The 15,837-nt window shown below is 37.0% G+C and overlaps 1 protein-coding gene across 4 annotated transcripts in view; it reads right to left on the bottom strand.

The window, feature by feature from the left end:
• The window catches only part of NOX4 (NADPH oxidase 4), a 183,579-nt gene that overhangs the window by 97,497 nt on the left and 70,245 nt on the right, over positions 1–15,837 (bottom strand). For all 4 annotated transcript variants that reach the window (XM_057316663.1, XM_057316662.1, XM_057316665.1 and 1 more), the window contains 3 exons: positions 15,269–15,485; positions 12,640–12,804; positions 12,228–12,290 (listed from right to left, as the gene is read on the bottom strand). In XM_057316663.1, coding sequence (XP_057172646.1) covers positions 12,228–12,290; positions 12,640–12,804; positions 15,269–15,485 — 445 coding nt within the window. The remainder of the gene's footprint in view (positions 1–12,227; positions 12,291–12,639; positions 12,805–15,268; positions 15,486–15,837) is intronic.

The following is a 15,837-nucleotide window of genomic DNA, read 5'->3' as shown; positions in this document are numbered from 1 at the left end:
GCCTCTCACTTTCCCACTTATTAGTCTACTCATTTAGAATGACTCCATTCCCATTTCTCATACTGTACCCTAGCAATTCTTTAAGAGTCATCTCAAATGCTACCACTTTCATGAAGAAATCCTGATTTTCCCTGCCATGAATATTCCTCACTTCCCTGACGCCCTAAATTGTTTGACTTTTATGCCCTTTATTACGGTCAACCTCTTTAATTCTATGTAATTTCTCTCTGTATTAAAATACATTTACAATGTCTTGAGATCAAGAAATATTTCTAGGGGCGCCTGGGTGGCACAGCGGTTGGGCGCCTGCCTTCGGCTCAGGGCGTGATCCCGGCGTTATGGGATCGAGCCCCACATCAGGCTCTTCCGCTATGAGCCTGCTTCTTCCTCTCCCGCTCCCCCTGCTTGTGTTCCCTCTCTCGCTGGCTGTCTCTATCTCTGTCACATAAATAAATAAAATCTTTAAAAAAAAAATAAATAAATAAATAAATAAATATTTCTAAGTCAGTACTGTATATTCCATAGCACCTTACCCATAGTGGGTATGCATTCAAATATCAGTTCAGCAAAATATTGGAGAATTAACCTGAGAATGAATAAGGACTTCAACGATGGGCAATTCTTCTATAATTTATTCATACATTCAAACATGAATCCAAAGTGTTCCAGAGACTATACTAGGAGCTCATGCAATTTCACAAATGAGGATTGTTCTAAAAGTAAGAGAGGAGATAATGAGCCAGGAGCACAGAAACCATCACAATTAATGCAACATCATGACTCTAAACATTTTGACAAATACAATATTTTAATGTCTACTTGTTTACTTGAAGAAAAAAATGGTGTTTACTTGTATATTTGCAAGAAAAAATAGACTCCATCTTAAACAGAAAGATCCTGGAAGAGTATGTAAATGAAATGTTTATGAACTGTGAAGGAATGTGTGTATTTATCTCAACTCCCTCATAACAACAAAACACTAAAATGATGATTTAGGGATACAAAAACACAAACTAAAACAGCAAAGATAACATGGGGTATGATATCAACAATGGAGAGGTGTCAAAAAAATTTGCCATGGTAAAATGTGGATGAGACGGTGGTTGGGAAACTGATGGAAAGAAACATATGAAGCTTAAATCCCACTACCCTCATAAAGGCGACCACCTTGAGAAGCAAGCCCATCCTCCCCTCACAACAGACCTCAGAGGCAATAGAAAGAAGCTGGGGTTCAGCTTTTGCTTTAAAAAAAAGAAAAAGAGGAATTGTGTTCACATCTGTATACGGGATAATCTGACCCCCAGAATCATCTGACCCCAAGCACAAGCCAGGCAACTCCTCCTCCACAAACCCAAAGACAAGTAGAGAGGGCCCAGAAGGGGCTCTAGATGTAGGAATAACCTGTACAGTGGAAAGTAGGGCTGAGATTGCTGAGATTAGTGACTTTGTTGATTAGCCCAGCAAATATTTAATGAAAGCACACTAAATGCCATCTCAAATTTACATTCTAAAACTGAGCTCTACAAACACTCATCAGGACCTGTTCTCCCTATGGCCTTCCCTAGCTTAATGAAGCCCCAGTTACACTGACCAAACACTTGGGAGATAACCTTAACTCTTCTATTACACATTCCATACCCAAGCTATCAAGAAATCTTGTTAGAGCCCACTTAAAATATACTCCAAATCTGACCCCTTCTCACCAGCTCCACTATCACTACCCTGGTCCAAGCCATCATCATACCCCAACTGGACACCCACAACAGACTCCTAACTGGTTTCCTTACTTCTGCTCATTTCCCTTCATCTAATCTTAACACAGCAGCAAGAGTAACCCTATTAAAAAGTAATTCAGATCATGCCATTCCTCTACTCAGAAGCCTCCAGCAGCCCCTCCTCACTCAAAGTAAAATCCAGAGTCTTGGCAATGTTCTATAAATGCCAAATTTCTCTGACATTATCTCCTACCATCCTCCCTTTTTCTGAGTGTATTCCAGGCACACTGACCTCCCCTCTTCCATTCACACACATGGATACACACACATTTATACAGATGCAAGTCAATAGGCATTAGGTATAACTCAGGGTGAAAACTGGCCAATTTTGAACAGAGAAATGACATGATCTGATTTCATTTTAAAATAATCACTCTGGCTGCTCATTAAGATAAAATGGTAGGTGAGCAAGAGCAGACAGAGGGAGACCAGTTAGCAGGCTATCCAGATGGTAGTAGATTGGACCAGGGGGCCACTGTGGAAATGGTGGACATGTTTTGAAGGCAGAGCCAAGAAAATGTGTGGACAGAATATAGACTATATTTAAAAAATGACAAAAATCAAGAATGATATCCAGGTTTTCAACCTGAGCAACCTAAATAATGGAGTTGGCATTAAATGAGGTGGGGAAGACTGTGGATGAAATAGATTTGAGAGGCTGAAGGTTAGGAGTTCAGTTTTAGACATGCTAAGATGTCCTTCAGACATCCAAGTGGAAGTTTCTGGCAGACAACTGGTTACATAAGCTTGAATTTTAGAGTTGGAGGCAGGGCTGGAAATATACATTTGGGAGATAATAGCACCCAGATGCATCAGTAAGACTGCATGAGATCATTGGAGAAATAAGTTTAGCTAGAGAGGAAAGGGGGTTCAATGAATGGACACTGGGGTATTCTGATATTTAGAGGGTATTGGAATGACAAGAAACAGCAAAAAGAGACTGAGTAAAAGTCAGAAAATGAGGAGAAAAACCAGGTGAGTTGGATGTCCTGGAAGCAAAATGAAAAAAGTGTCTCAATAAAGCAAGTGATTGGCTGTCTAAATGCTGCTGAGAGGTCAAGTCCATCGAGAACATGGGAAATGACAACTGGACTCAGCAATCACATGGTCATTGCTGACCTTGGAAATGTTTTTGTAGGATGCTGTGGGCAAAAATTTGGTGGATTTAAGAGAAAATGAGAAAGGTCAAGTCCATCGAGAACATGGGAAATGACAACTGGACTCAGCAATCACATGGTCATTGCTGACCTTGGAAATGTTTTTGTAGGATGCTGTGGGCAAAAATTTGGTGGATTTAAGAGAAAATGAGAGAAACAGAACTGAAGAACTAAGGAATGGGGCAGTAGCTGGAAGGAGATGTGAGTGAAGAAGGGAGATTTTATTCACCATGTTCTCTTTTGTACCAACGTAAAAGGAGGCATCTAAAAATATCAATAGGATAAGTCAAGTTTAATATTAAACAGCTGGTTTTCTCTGAATACATTGACCTATTTAGGTTCATATTTATCACGCAGGCCCTCATTAGGCGCTGAAGGAATATTTTCTTTTCCCCTGGAAAAGAGCCAAGCTAGAGCAGTCAGATGATGTTTAATTTTCAGGGAGTTCAGATGTCCTCTTAAGTTTCATGAACATTAGTGACCTTTTTGGGACAATTTCCACCACTGTGTCTGGTCTTTGGTTAAGACACATCATTGCCTTGCTAACCTATCATCTATCCCTGCTGAGTTTCTAAGCTGCCCAAGCAAAAGATTTGTGAAGCCCTAGAGAAAAACAATTTTTTAAAGAAACTACACAAATGAAAGCAAGACCCAAGATCAAAATAGCTGATGTGGACTTCCTGGTTGTATTTAAGCCCATGAAATGAAATAAATAATCATAACCAAAATTTCAACAATCTTTAAGGAATCCATAACCATTCTTGTCTGGTTTTCATTGAAAACTGGAAAGACTATTCCCTAAGTGACTGGTTAAGAGATTAAAAATACAAAGCAGCAAAATGATGGCAAGGGCAGGCTTGCTATGAGAAAGCACCGACAATAACAAACTAACAGCTAAACTTGTCTCTGACTCATGGAAAAATATGTGAAATCAGGTTATCCCGGCTTAAAAATAATGAATCACACAACTTTGAATACAGATGTCAGGAAAGCACATGTGTATTTCTGAATACAAATAATAATGAAAGGATATAGAGGTATTCATGCAAACTGTAATCAATTATGTCCACAAAAAAGCAGAGTCTACGTTATTTCTATAGTTGAGAATCCATGAAGAATATCAATGAACAGAAGTAATGTCCCTCTCAGGTAATTACTAAGAGATGCTACATTTCATAGGAAGCAGTAAGTTTTCACGCTTTCTTAAGTTTGGGCTTTTTAAAAGCCATCTCTGATTTGCCTATCTAAATTAGATGAAAGCGTACCTTAACAGAAGATTTGTTTTGGTAGAAAATCCAAACTTTGGTAATTATAGTACATGGCTGAAAAGCACTGCTAAAGATCCACTACATCGTTGAGGAACAAAATGTAAAACTCTACCCAGATTTGAAGGGCATAAAGGTACAAAGAGGGAGAAGAATCAGAAAATATGAATTCTGAATCTAACTTTGTCATCAATTGTGTTACTTTGGTTACTTTGAACCCTTAAAGATTCTATGCCTTAAATATCTCCTCTCCTCAACAATAAGCAAAAAAAAAAAAAAAAAAAAAAAAAACAAAGTTGGTATTCAGACTACAAGTTGTTTTTTAATTGATGTGTAATTGACATACAATATTATATTGGTTTCAGGTATACAACACGGTGATTTGACAGTTATATACATCATAAAATACTCACCACGATAAGTGTAATCACCATGTGCCACCATACCAGGTTATTACAATCTTATTGGCAATATTCCCTAAGCTATACTTTTCATCTCTGTGACTTACTTATTTTATAGCTGGGAGTTTGAGCCTCTTAATCCCCTTGGACTACACATTTTTAAAGTTCAATGAATTTAGATAACCTAGGATTTTTTTATGTGTCTCATATTTACTTTCAAGTTTTAAAAAACAAGAATTTTCTCACAAAAGATATATTTACGTTTTTAAATATATTTATAATTATATAAATGAATATAAATATTTATGTTAAAGACATACATTTAAATGTCATTTGTAGTGGAAACTGGTGCACTGCTCAGATCCTCTTCCTTCCCCCCCCCTCCCAATTTTCAGCATCAAAACACTAATTCCTCAGTCTCCCAGCTCTTTCAAGTGTTTCCTGCAGAGCTCATTACTGAGGCCCTCCCCAGGAACTGCTAGCCACAGAAGGAAGCTTCCATGCCTCTCCCTGGAGATATCTGATCTCCAATGACTGGTCAGTTGGAGAGTACAAAGTTTTGGCCTCTTGAACTCAACATAGGACAACTCTGAACTGTCACTTTAGGCAGAGTTCCTGTCAGACCTGCAGAGGCCTCTGTTGAGACTTTATCATGGTTCCACTTCTGTGGTGTGTTCTCAGTCCCTCACTCTTTATCAGTGTTGTCCTGAGCACACTCCCCAGAACCTCCATCAGGAAAATCTGTACCTTTCAGTATGTTTCCCAGGAAACCCAACCTAAGACATTAGGTACTACAGGCTAGTCAACCACAGGACACAAATCTTCAGTTCCCTCAAATGACTGTTTCTCAACCAATCTGTGGCCAGAACTTAGTTACTTCATGCCGCAGAATGAGGCAAACAAAACAAAATAAAACAACTCAGCTTAATCCTGTCTTGGTTCTCCCACCATTCTCTGAAATAAGAACCGTAACAGCTGCACACTTACTGAGAACTTATATGCCAAGCACCATGCTTAGCACTTGATTATATCTAATGAAGATTCGGAGTAACTGCATAGAGAAGTTACTATTATTAGCCACATTTAATAAAGAAGTGAACCAAAGTTAAGTATGTCAATAGTCGTAGTACTAAGTGGGAGATCTAGGCCTCCAATCCAGGCTGCAGGATTCCAAAATCCATGGTTTCACACTACACAATGGCCTCTGATCGCCATGAGTCCTGTCAGCAAACACATGCCTGGTGGTTCCGCTGGAGAGAATCCAGGTGCATTAGCAGAAAACAATCATGACTTCCTGGGAAAACCCAACAGATTAGCACATCTTCCTTGTGTGGGAAAGTCAATGTCAAGTATAAGAAACACTAAAGCACTTTAAGCAATTAACACTCCAACCTCTGGATTCCTAATTAAATCAGTACTCAAAACTTAGTTGTACTTTGACTAAAATTGTGAGACCTACTACAGTACTTCTGTACCTTATCTTTTATACTTATTTTTTTGTATTTTCAGTTTTAAAAAGTTTATCTCCATTTTTAAAAATGAAAGTCAGACTACTGAATTTATAATTGTATATTTTATAGATTTGACTTTCTTGTACATTGGCACAGTATATGAAAATAAGCATTAGATTTTTTTTTCTAGTGGGGGAATTTGACCTTTAATGCTCCAGAATAGAGAAGAGCTTAATAGTATGGACAATCCAAAACTTTCAATTGCATATTTCTCTAACATTTTTATAGTTTCAGTAAACGTCTCTCTTAAATGGCAATTCTTTATTATTGTTTGAGTCCAGCAACAAAGATATCCAAAAGTAAGGGGAGTTTCAAAAATACTAATGCCCTTGGGGCACCTGGGTGGCTCAGTCATTTAAGTGTCTGACTCTTGATTTTGGGTCTGGTCATGATCTCAGGGTCATGGGATTGAGCCCCGCATTGGACTCCCAGCTCTGCCTGGAGACTGCTTGAGATTCTCTCTCTCCCTCTGCCTCTCCCCCACTTGTGTGTGCTCTCTCTCTCTCTCAATAAATAAAATCTTTAAAATACATATATTCATATTTATATATATTCATACACACGCACGCACACACACACACACACACACACACACACACATGAATGCCCTGAATGTTGATGGATGGTGAGTCAGGTGAGAGCACCGAACAGCTAGCTAGCAATGTACCTTTCTGCCAGGCAGGTCCGTGTGCCACTAACCAGCTGTGTGACTTTGGACATGTTTTTTAATCTGAGGCACACTATTTTCTGCATTATACAACATAAACAATACATGACTCATAGGAATACTATAAAAATTAAAACTACAATATTTCCAAGGTTTATGAAAGAACTTTTAGGCACTTAATTAGTAGGGGCTATTATCCTTAACAAAGATAAAGTGTTTACACACTTCTTAGCGGGAATCAGCAAATGGGAAATTACTTTGTGTGGCTTTACTTCACAGGAACCCTTAAGGGAAACACCCAGTGAAAATGTTTGAGAAGCATGCATTTTACATGTAAGTGCCAAGTTGAAGTAATTAGATAAAAAGAAAGAAATGGCAGGAAAAGACAATACATTAACATAATAGCATGATGTAAAATTTAGCTTAGAAATGTTTGCTTTACTTAAATTCATTCCTAGGCAGCAGCAAGATTTGCCTCTTTTCACTCTTATGAAAATAGAAATTCCTTTGGGGGATAGTAGGAGTGAGCCAGCCAGTAACCCCCCAAAATCTGGGAAGGCTACAAACCATTTCCTAAGCCAACACAAGTACATGATACACAGATGGCCTTTGCCTTAACATTTTTTGGGGAAGCCAACTATTGTTACAATTTAAACTATGAGATACAGCTACCAAAAAAAAATGACATTTAAAATAAGAACAAATGTGAATACACAACCTAAACTTAAAAAATGAAGACCTACTTCCTAAGAAATATTGATAGCATTTGTAAGATAAGCACAGAAATTAGGAACAAGGGATTTTCCACTGTTAGCCCAGGGAATAGGAGCTGGGAGGTGAAAAAGGACCTGTTGTTTTTGACCAGATGTTACCTATGGATTGTTTCCCTTTGCCTTTGGTGTTTCTCCCCCAACCACTTTTGCCATAAGTACATCCCTGCTCCTTCTCTTCTGAGCTAAAGAAAAACAGCCACCATGGCCTTACAGATTAGACTCAGAACAGAACTGGCAATCTAGTCTTTAACTGAAAAACCACTTCAGCCATAAACATTTCTCCTTTTTCTTTAATCCCTATAACTTCCTCTTCTCTAGCTTCACCTTCCAAGAATATGCTAAAACGAAAAAACAACAACAAAAAGAGGAAAAGAGAATTTATCTATAAAGTATTTCTCAAGCTAGATCACAAATGCTAGTTATGTATTAGGTGTTTTTCACTCTTTGATTGGGTTGCCCTGTGTCCTAGACGCTGTGCTGTGAACGCATCTTTGAAACGGCTCTTGGACCTTCTGGTTAGGAGTAAGGAGGCATTAACCAAATAATCAAATGGCACTTGTGTTGAAGACAGTACACAGGCATTTATAAGATGAAAAGGTCAAGAAACAACCTAATAGGAAGGGTCTATGAAGGCTTCTCAAGAAGTGACTTCGAATGAGGTGGGAAAGATGAGAGGAGTTGCTGACGTATAGAGAATGTCAGGCGTTTGGAGTGTGAATAAGTAGACAAAGCAGACAGAGGTTGGTTAGCAGGGTGAACAGACTAGTTTATGCCAAGACCCAAAACAAGGAAAATGAAAAGTGTTAAGTAAACATGTGAATAAAATTTAATGAATTTGTTTATTGAAGAACTTCTCAGAACTATCAATATGTTAAGAGGCACTATGAATTTCTAAGTGATGTATATCAAACCGTGAATGCACTATCCTAAGGGCACTGTCAGCTGTGTTGGGCAACTATTGATCTAGGATCATGGTTCTCAATTGCTGGCAATTCTGCCCTTCAAGGGTTATTTGACAATTTTTGGAGACATTTCTCATTGCCACAAGTTGGGGGTACCGTCGGCAGCTAGTGAGTAGAGGCTACCAATGTTGATAAACATCTTATAATGCACAGGAGAACATGCCACATCAAAGAATTATCTGACCCAAATGTCAATAATGTTGAGGTTGAAAAGTCCTGATCTAGCACAAAGCTCCTTCCAAACATTCCAGGGAGATGGCTTTCTAAGTTTCTGGACTGGCCTCATTGTCAGAAATGTCTTTATCATTTTGAATCAAAGTATATTTCTCTAAAACTTTTTACTATTAGTTTTATTTCTACACCTTGGGATCCCAAAGGAAAAATATCTAATCCATGACAGATTTTCAAAAGTTGAGACTACTGTGATATCCCCCCAATTTTTCATTTTCAGGTTGAAAAATCACATGTTGGTGTCCTATCCCTGCTTCTCAAAAAAACAAAACAAAAACAAAAACAAAACAAAACAAACAAAAAACCCCAAAAAACAAAACGTAATTGCAGAAGTGAAGACAAAAATCCAAATTAAAATGAAACATTCTGAGATTATTAAAAATAACAATAGTGTAGTTACCAAGTACTGACCACCACGAGAGATACCCTCCCAGGCATAGGCCTCACAGTGACAGAGCTGGAGCTGAACTGTCAAGTTCATGTTCTTTGTGTGAATATTCACTATCATTTTACATCACATATAATTGTTCTCCTTTTCCCAACTCTGGCTCCAGTAATTTCCAGCTCCTCTTCCGTCTGTCCCCTTCCCCACTTAACTGTGCCTGCAGCCAGACACAGGGCTATCACAGCGCTTGTCCCAACCACCTGCTTCGGAAGCAGGTCAGGCCACCTGGAGCCCTTATGTCCTACACGCCACACTTTTCTGAATTTGTCCTGTTGCCCTGTGAAAGAATCCGAGGACAACCAAAAGAAAGATCTAGAAGAGTCTTGGCACGTACCGTAAGAGAAAAATTCTTGGATTTTCTGTTTTGAGGAGCATAAACAGTTTCAGTTATAAAATGTATACTAAAAAGTAAACTATCTTCTCTGTTTTTACTGAAGCTGGGTGATGAGAACATGACGATCCATTATACCATTCTCTCTACTTTTGTGTATGCTGGGAAATATTTTTGTAAAAACAAAAACAAAAAAAAAACTCCTCTCTTCTCTGTATTTAATATTCAGCCACGGCTTTCCTTTCTTATTCTGTATTCTCTATTTAATGCTGTCGTGAAGAAACTATTTTTAAAATAAAGTCTCAAGTCGCATACCTTAAATATAAACAAATTTTTCATTTTTCAATTACACCTCACTAAAGCTGGAAAAAAACAGAGTCACACACAAAGAAAGATTAACCCCAGAGTAGACCAAACTCTTTAAACCGCTTAAAGATTAACATATGTGTGCACTTTCTCCCTGTTCCATTCTTCCCCTTCTTTTTAACATTACCAACTTCATGTTTATGGCATGCATGCAATCAGAGAAATGGAAATGCATCTTACAACTACCAGAAATAAACACAGTGCTTCTGGCTGTAGTGGATGCAATTGTAGCTGAAGCTTCATACGGGAAGGTTTGTTTGTCACATTTACTCACCAAGGATCCTAAGGTCTCATGGAATTAAGGCAATATTAAACCACATTGTAGGGCATGCATATCCCTGAGCAGTGAAGGACATGACGTGGCTCCTTGGCTCCTGGTGATGGCTGTGTCCTGGACTCTGAGGTCCCGGCTCTGAATCCCATGAGGGCAACTAAGTTTTCACTAGTCCTCATAAGAACACATTTCCCCTCTCACTGTAGCCAGCTGCCCACACAGCACCAGATAAAAGGGTGTGTGGACTGTACTCATCAATCATCAGATTGAAGAAACAATGGCAAATTAATTTCTTCCCCAAGGTAGGCCAGTGTTGCCATCTTTCTTGATAAAATGGAATGTTGTCAATCATTTCACGAGATGCCAAACTACCTTTCCTTAATCATTAATAAATAAGTTTGCTACCTACAACAGAATTCAAAATTTGAAGCCACTGAAGCAAAAATATATTTTTCTTTTAAAGAAATGCTGTTGAACAAATCATGTCTATTTTTTCTCTAACCGCTTCACACTTCCTTTGTTTCTTTTATCCCTTAAATATAGATTTTTCTGGCCTAGTTGTCTTCACAAGTTCATGTTCTCAAGGGGCAAACCCACAATGAAAATAAAAACAGTAATAACTGCTAGCATATATTTACATGCGCCTGGCACCTTCCATGTTCCAGGCTTTGTTCTACATGCTTTACCTGTGGGAGTTCACTTAAACACACAACATACCTAGGAATAGATACTGTTGTTATCACAATATTACTCTGAGGAAACAAATGCACAAAGATGAAGTAACATGGCCAATGTTTCCAAGTTTTCAACCTAACACATCAAATCTGAAAGTGGTTGCCATTCTTGGGGCACCTAGGTGGCACAGTAGGTTAAGTGTCCAACTCTTAGTTTCGGCTCCAGTTGTGATCTCAGGGTCATGAGATTAAGCCCCACGTTGGGCTCCATGCTCATCACAGTCTGCCCCTCCCTGGCTTCTCATAAATAAATAGATCTTAAGAAAAAAAAAGTGGTTGCCATTCCCAGTATATCCCCACCCCTACATCCTAGCAGTTAAGCACCAGTGATTTTTCGGTTCCCCCATCTGTTCAATTTTATTTGCATATCCTAAGCATATATTTAAACATGTGGGTCCTGTTCTTAGTTGCTTTTGCTAGAAATTGGGAAAAAAAATCTCAGTCTCCATCATCAATGGGAAATATTAAATAAATTACAGTACTATCCTACTGTGAAATATAATACAGTCTTTAAAAAGAATGAGGCATATGCAAATATAGTAACATGGAAAATGTCCGTGATATATTACTGAGTGAAAAGAACAAATTATAAAACAAATGATCCAACAAACAAATGTCAAACATCTGTATGTGCCTAAGCATATAGGAAAATGTCTGGAAGAATATGCCAAATTCTGGAGAAGAAAGAGGATTGAAAAGTAGGGGAAATAAGGAAAAGTGAATTGTTTACTTTTTGATAATAGGCTCATGCTATATTTATAATGCAAAAAAGAATGTTAAACAATGTCTGAAAGGCTAAAATTATTTGGTGAAGCCATTACTTAGCCAGATCTTTCCCCCACCGATTATTTATTCCATTTTATTTTTCCAAATTTATTTTCCTTTCCCTCCCCCACACACAGTCTGGGCACCAATTATAATGGACTTTTTCTTTTCTAAACACTTCTTGGATTTTCTTATGCTTCCACCTCAACTCAGAGTACTCTCTTTACCATTAAATTCAGTCTCTCTAAAGAAAACCATACATATTATATTTTGGTACATATTTCATAAAAGGAAAAATGTAAATATCCAGGAAATTTTCTGTATTTTGAATCATCCAGGTTTAATACATTTTAAATATATTGCTTCCTGAATTGTAAAGCATCCAAAACTAATAAAGAGCTATGAAGTTTCTTAACACATATTTCTTTGTATAAAAAAATGGCTTACTTAAACATTTTGGACATTGTGATTGCCTTGAATGATTTTTAGAATGAAGTAAAATACACACACACAAAAGAAAAAGATGCATGTCACTCTAAAAATTTTAAAAATCAAAAACAAGTTTCTTACCATTGTGAGGGTAAATGGATGGTTTTCTAATGCAGACACACTGGGACAATGTAGAATAATATACTAGAAAACAACAAACATAATTTTTAAATGACCAAGAAAGAAGTTCAAGTATTCTCATGATGGCACAAATACTAATTTTCAAAAATTATATGAAGATAAAGGGAATTTCAGGCACATGGGTGGCTCAGTCAGTTAAGCATTTGACTCTTGATTTCAGCTCAGGTCATGATCTCAGGGTTGCGAGATCAAGCTCTGCACTGGGCTCCAAGCTGGGCATGGAGCCTGCTTAAGATTCTCTCTCCCCTCCTCTGTCTCTCCCCCTTTCCCTGTCACTATAAAAAATAAAATAAAATAAAAATAAAAATAAGTAAATACATACATAAATAAAAGTTGCTGGATACTTACTCACCTGGCCAGGTCTTGCTTTAAAATTTTCTTTGATCATTCGGATTTCCATGACATCTGAGGGATGACTTATGACCGAGATAATGGTGACTGGTTTATTGCTCCGGATACACCTGTAAAGTCTCTCAGCACAATACAGGCACAAAGGTCCAGAAATCCAAAGCCAAGTCTAATGGAGAATTTTTAAAATATACTTTAAGAAATACTTGTGTTGTAGGAATCTTTATATCCTACTCAATTGTTTATTTCATACATTACAGTAATGGTATTGTAATCTGTATTTTAAATAATAAAATGTAAAGAAAAACTAGCAAAAAATAAGATGCTCACTGCAACTTATTCAAACAAGACTAAATATAAAAGAAGTAATGTGCCACATTAAAAGGTATGCGTACTTTGTTTCATATTTCCTTCTGTGCATACAGAATAAATACAAAATACATGTATATACAATATCTTCATCTAAAAAGAGAAGAAAGGGAAGTTAAATGCTCAAATCTGAAGACAATTTTAGAAAAAAAATGTACCAGTCCAATGTTTGTTAAAAAAAAAAAAAAAGAATGGGGCACCTGGGTGGCACAGCGGTTAAGCGTCTGCCTTCGGCTCAGGGCGTGATCCCAGCGTTATGGGATCGAGCCCCACATCAGGCTCCTCTGCTGTGAGCCTGCTTCTTCCTCTCCCACTCCCCCTGCTTATGTTCCCTCTCTGCCTGGCTGTCTCGATCTCTGTCGAATAAATAAATAAATAAATAAATAAATAAATAAATAAAATCTTTAAAAAAAAGAAAAGAAAAGAAAAAAGAAATCCTGGATATATGTATGAATATTTTTTTTTATTTTAAGGTATTAAAATGTTCTAATTTTCAGGAGTAATTGGAATTCTTCAAACTATCAGGTAAGTTTTTTTTTTTAAGTTTATTTATTTATTTTTTACTTGAGTGTAGTTGACACACAATGTTATGTTAGTTTCAGCTGTACAACTTAGTGATTTGACAAGTTTATACATTATCCTATATTCACTATAAGTATGGCTACCATCTCTCCCATTACATCACTATTACAATATCATTATGTTTTCTTATGCCATGCCTTTTACTCAACCCTGGGTATTTTTAATGCACATAATATATGCATTATGTATATACATAATGTATATACAATATAAAATATGTATATGAATGTATTTTAAAATATAGGGTATACTAAGCATGTTGCTTCCAACTTACTTTTACATAATAAAAATAATATGAACAGAAGGTATTTTATAGAATTTGGAAAGTGTGACAATTTTGCATGTGTGCTGGATGGATAGCCCCGATCCCAGGATAACCCACTGCATATGCTCAGAAGTACAGAAGCCTGTCCTGTGTAGCCAACCCTTCTCCTAGAACAGCATGCCATATTTCCCCCATAACTGGGAACCCTCCGACCCAAATTTATTTTAACAGTTACTTTTTTCTAAACCTTATTTACATAGCTATTTCAGACCTTACTCCTTCCATGCAGACAGATCATGCCTCTTCCTGATATTTAGTTGGATGCTGTGTGGGTAGTAGGCATCACAAGACAAGCCTTGCAATGCAGCAGGCTTGCAACTTTGAAACAGTCACTTACCCCTCGAGCATCAAGTTCCACATAAGTAAAATGGGAGTCACATTACCTGTCCTGCCTAACAGATAGCATTGTGAGAAGCCAAGAAAACTCTGAAAATTGCAAAGTCTATGAGAAACCTAGAGGATTATTATTAAAAATAAACACACAACTAACATACTCATTCCAAAGTCATCTATAAATTCACTCTGCTTTTTGACTCCTCTTTCTTCTCTTTTGAAAAGAGGTATTTGACATCACTGTCCCATACTTCCACCTGCCATAGTCAGAGTACAGCTTGTTAATTCCCACATCGGCAGCTCCCATACCCCCATGGGAAGATTAGGGCCCTTATGGAACCACTTGCTGGGTATTTGGATAAGAAGTTTTCCAAGAGCAAGCATTTTAGTCAAAGACCTGGTTTTGGACTCTACTTCTACCTGTATTAGGTTGTAGAGTTTGCTCAAGGTATTTTATGTATTTAAGTCACAATTTCATCATCAGAAAATTAAGGATGAATTTAATTGCTTCAAAGGGCTATTGTGAATATTAAAAGAAATTATGCATGCAGTACATTTTAGCACAGCATCTAGCAGATGATACCAAGCATTCGATAAATTAATTTTACAATTTATCATTGATAATATTATACATAATATCATACCATATTATGCTATACCATAATAATAATTATAACTAGTCCTTTCACTATTGTTTTTATTATTCAAACTACTTTTCTCAATGGACAGGGAAAATATCTTTGTCACCTCTCTTTTGGAAAGCACAAGTGCCACAGTATGCAAAGATTATATGACCAGTTATACGACCAGGAATTTTTTATATTCTGTAATATCATAGGTCTTTCTTCTTGAACTGCCAGCTGCCTCTAATGGAAAAATAGATGCTATCTTGCTGTTGAAACATCCTGAAATGTTCTATAATTGTGTTATATACCTTCAAAAACATGTTTAAATGCAATGCTGATCAATAATTATGGAAATATGGACTTTGAGGAGACCATCAAAGATATAAAATTAATCTGACCTGTGGAAAATTAGCTTGAAACCTGGGTTCTTCCATACAAATGTTCACGAATCTGTTTTGGGTAAGTTCATCTGGTTTTGAAAGTCCTCCAGAGAAAGTTTCATGAAAATGTTCCAAGGCATGGTCTGGTGAGTGAACATTCTGGTAGTGGGTTCCATTAGGATTGATGCAGCCAGGAGGGTGGGTATCTAAATTAGCTTGATACTTCAGCAGCCCTCTGAAATCAAATTAAGGGAAAAAGAGGAAGATTAAAATGAAATTGAAATCAGAGGACACAGTGTAAGAAAATAGCCTCTTTTTCTTATTAACTTTCCATAGCATTTATCTGAAAAGTGCTTTTCATATATCTTATTTAGGAGCAATTGAGAAATCCTAAAACTTTTAATAAATTCTTTATTTTTAATAAATTCTAATTATTCTTTATTATTAAACCAAGAGTTTTAGCCCTTAAACAATAGAAATACAAGGTAGGGAAGACCACATCAACCTTTCCAACTATTCTTAAATTTCACAGCCTTTATTTCAACTCTATTATGCATGCATACAATCATATATCAATTTTCACTTCA

Source organism: Ursus arctos, unplaced genomic scaffold (assembly GCF_023065955.2).
Source record: "Ursus arctos isolate Adak ecotype North America unplaced genomic scaffold, UrsArc2.0 scaffold_22, whole genome shotgun sequence".
Lineage (NCBI taxonomy): Eukaryota > Metazoa > Chordata > Mammalia > Carnivora > Ursidae > Ursus > Ursus arctos.
This window is presented reverse-complemented; position numbering and strand designations above follow the sequence as displayed.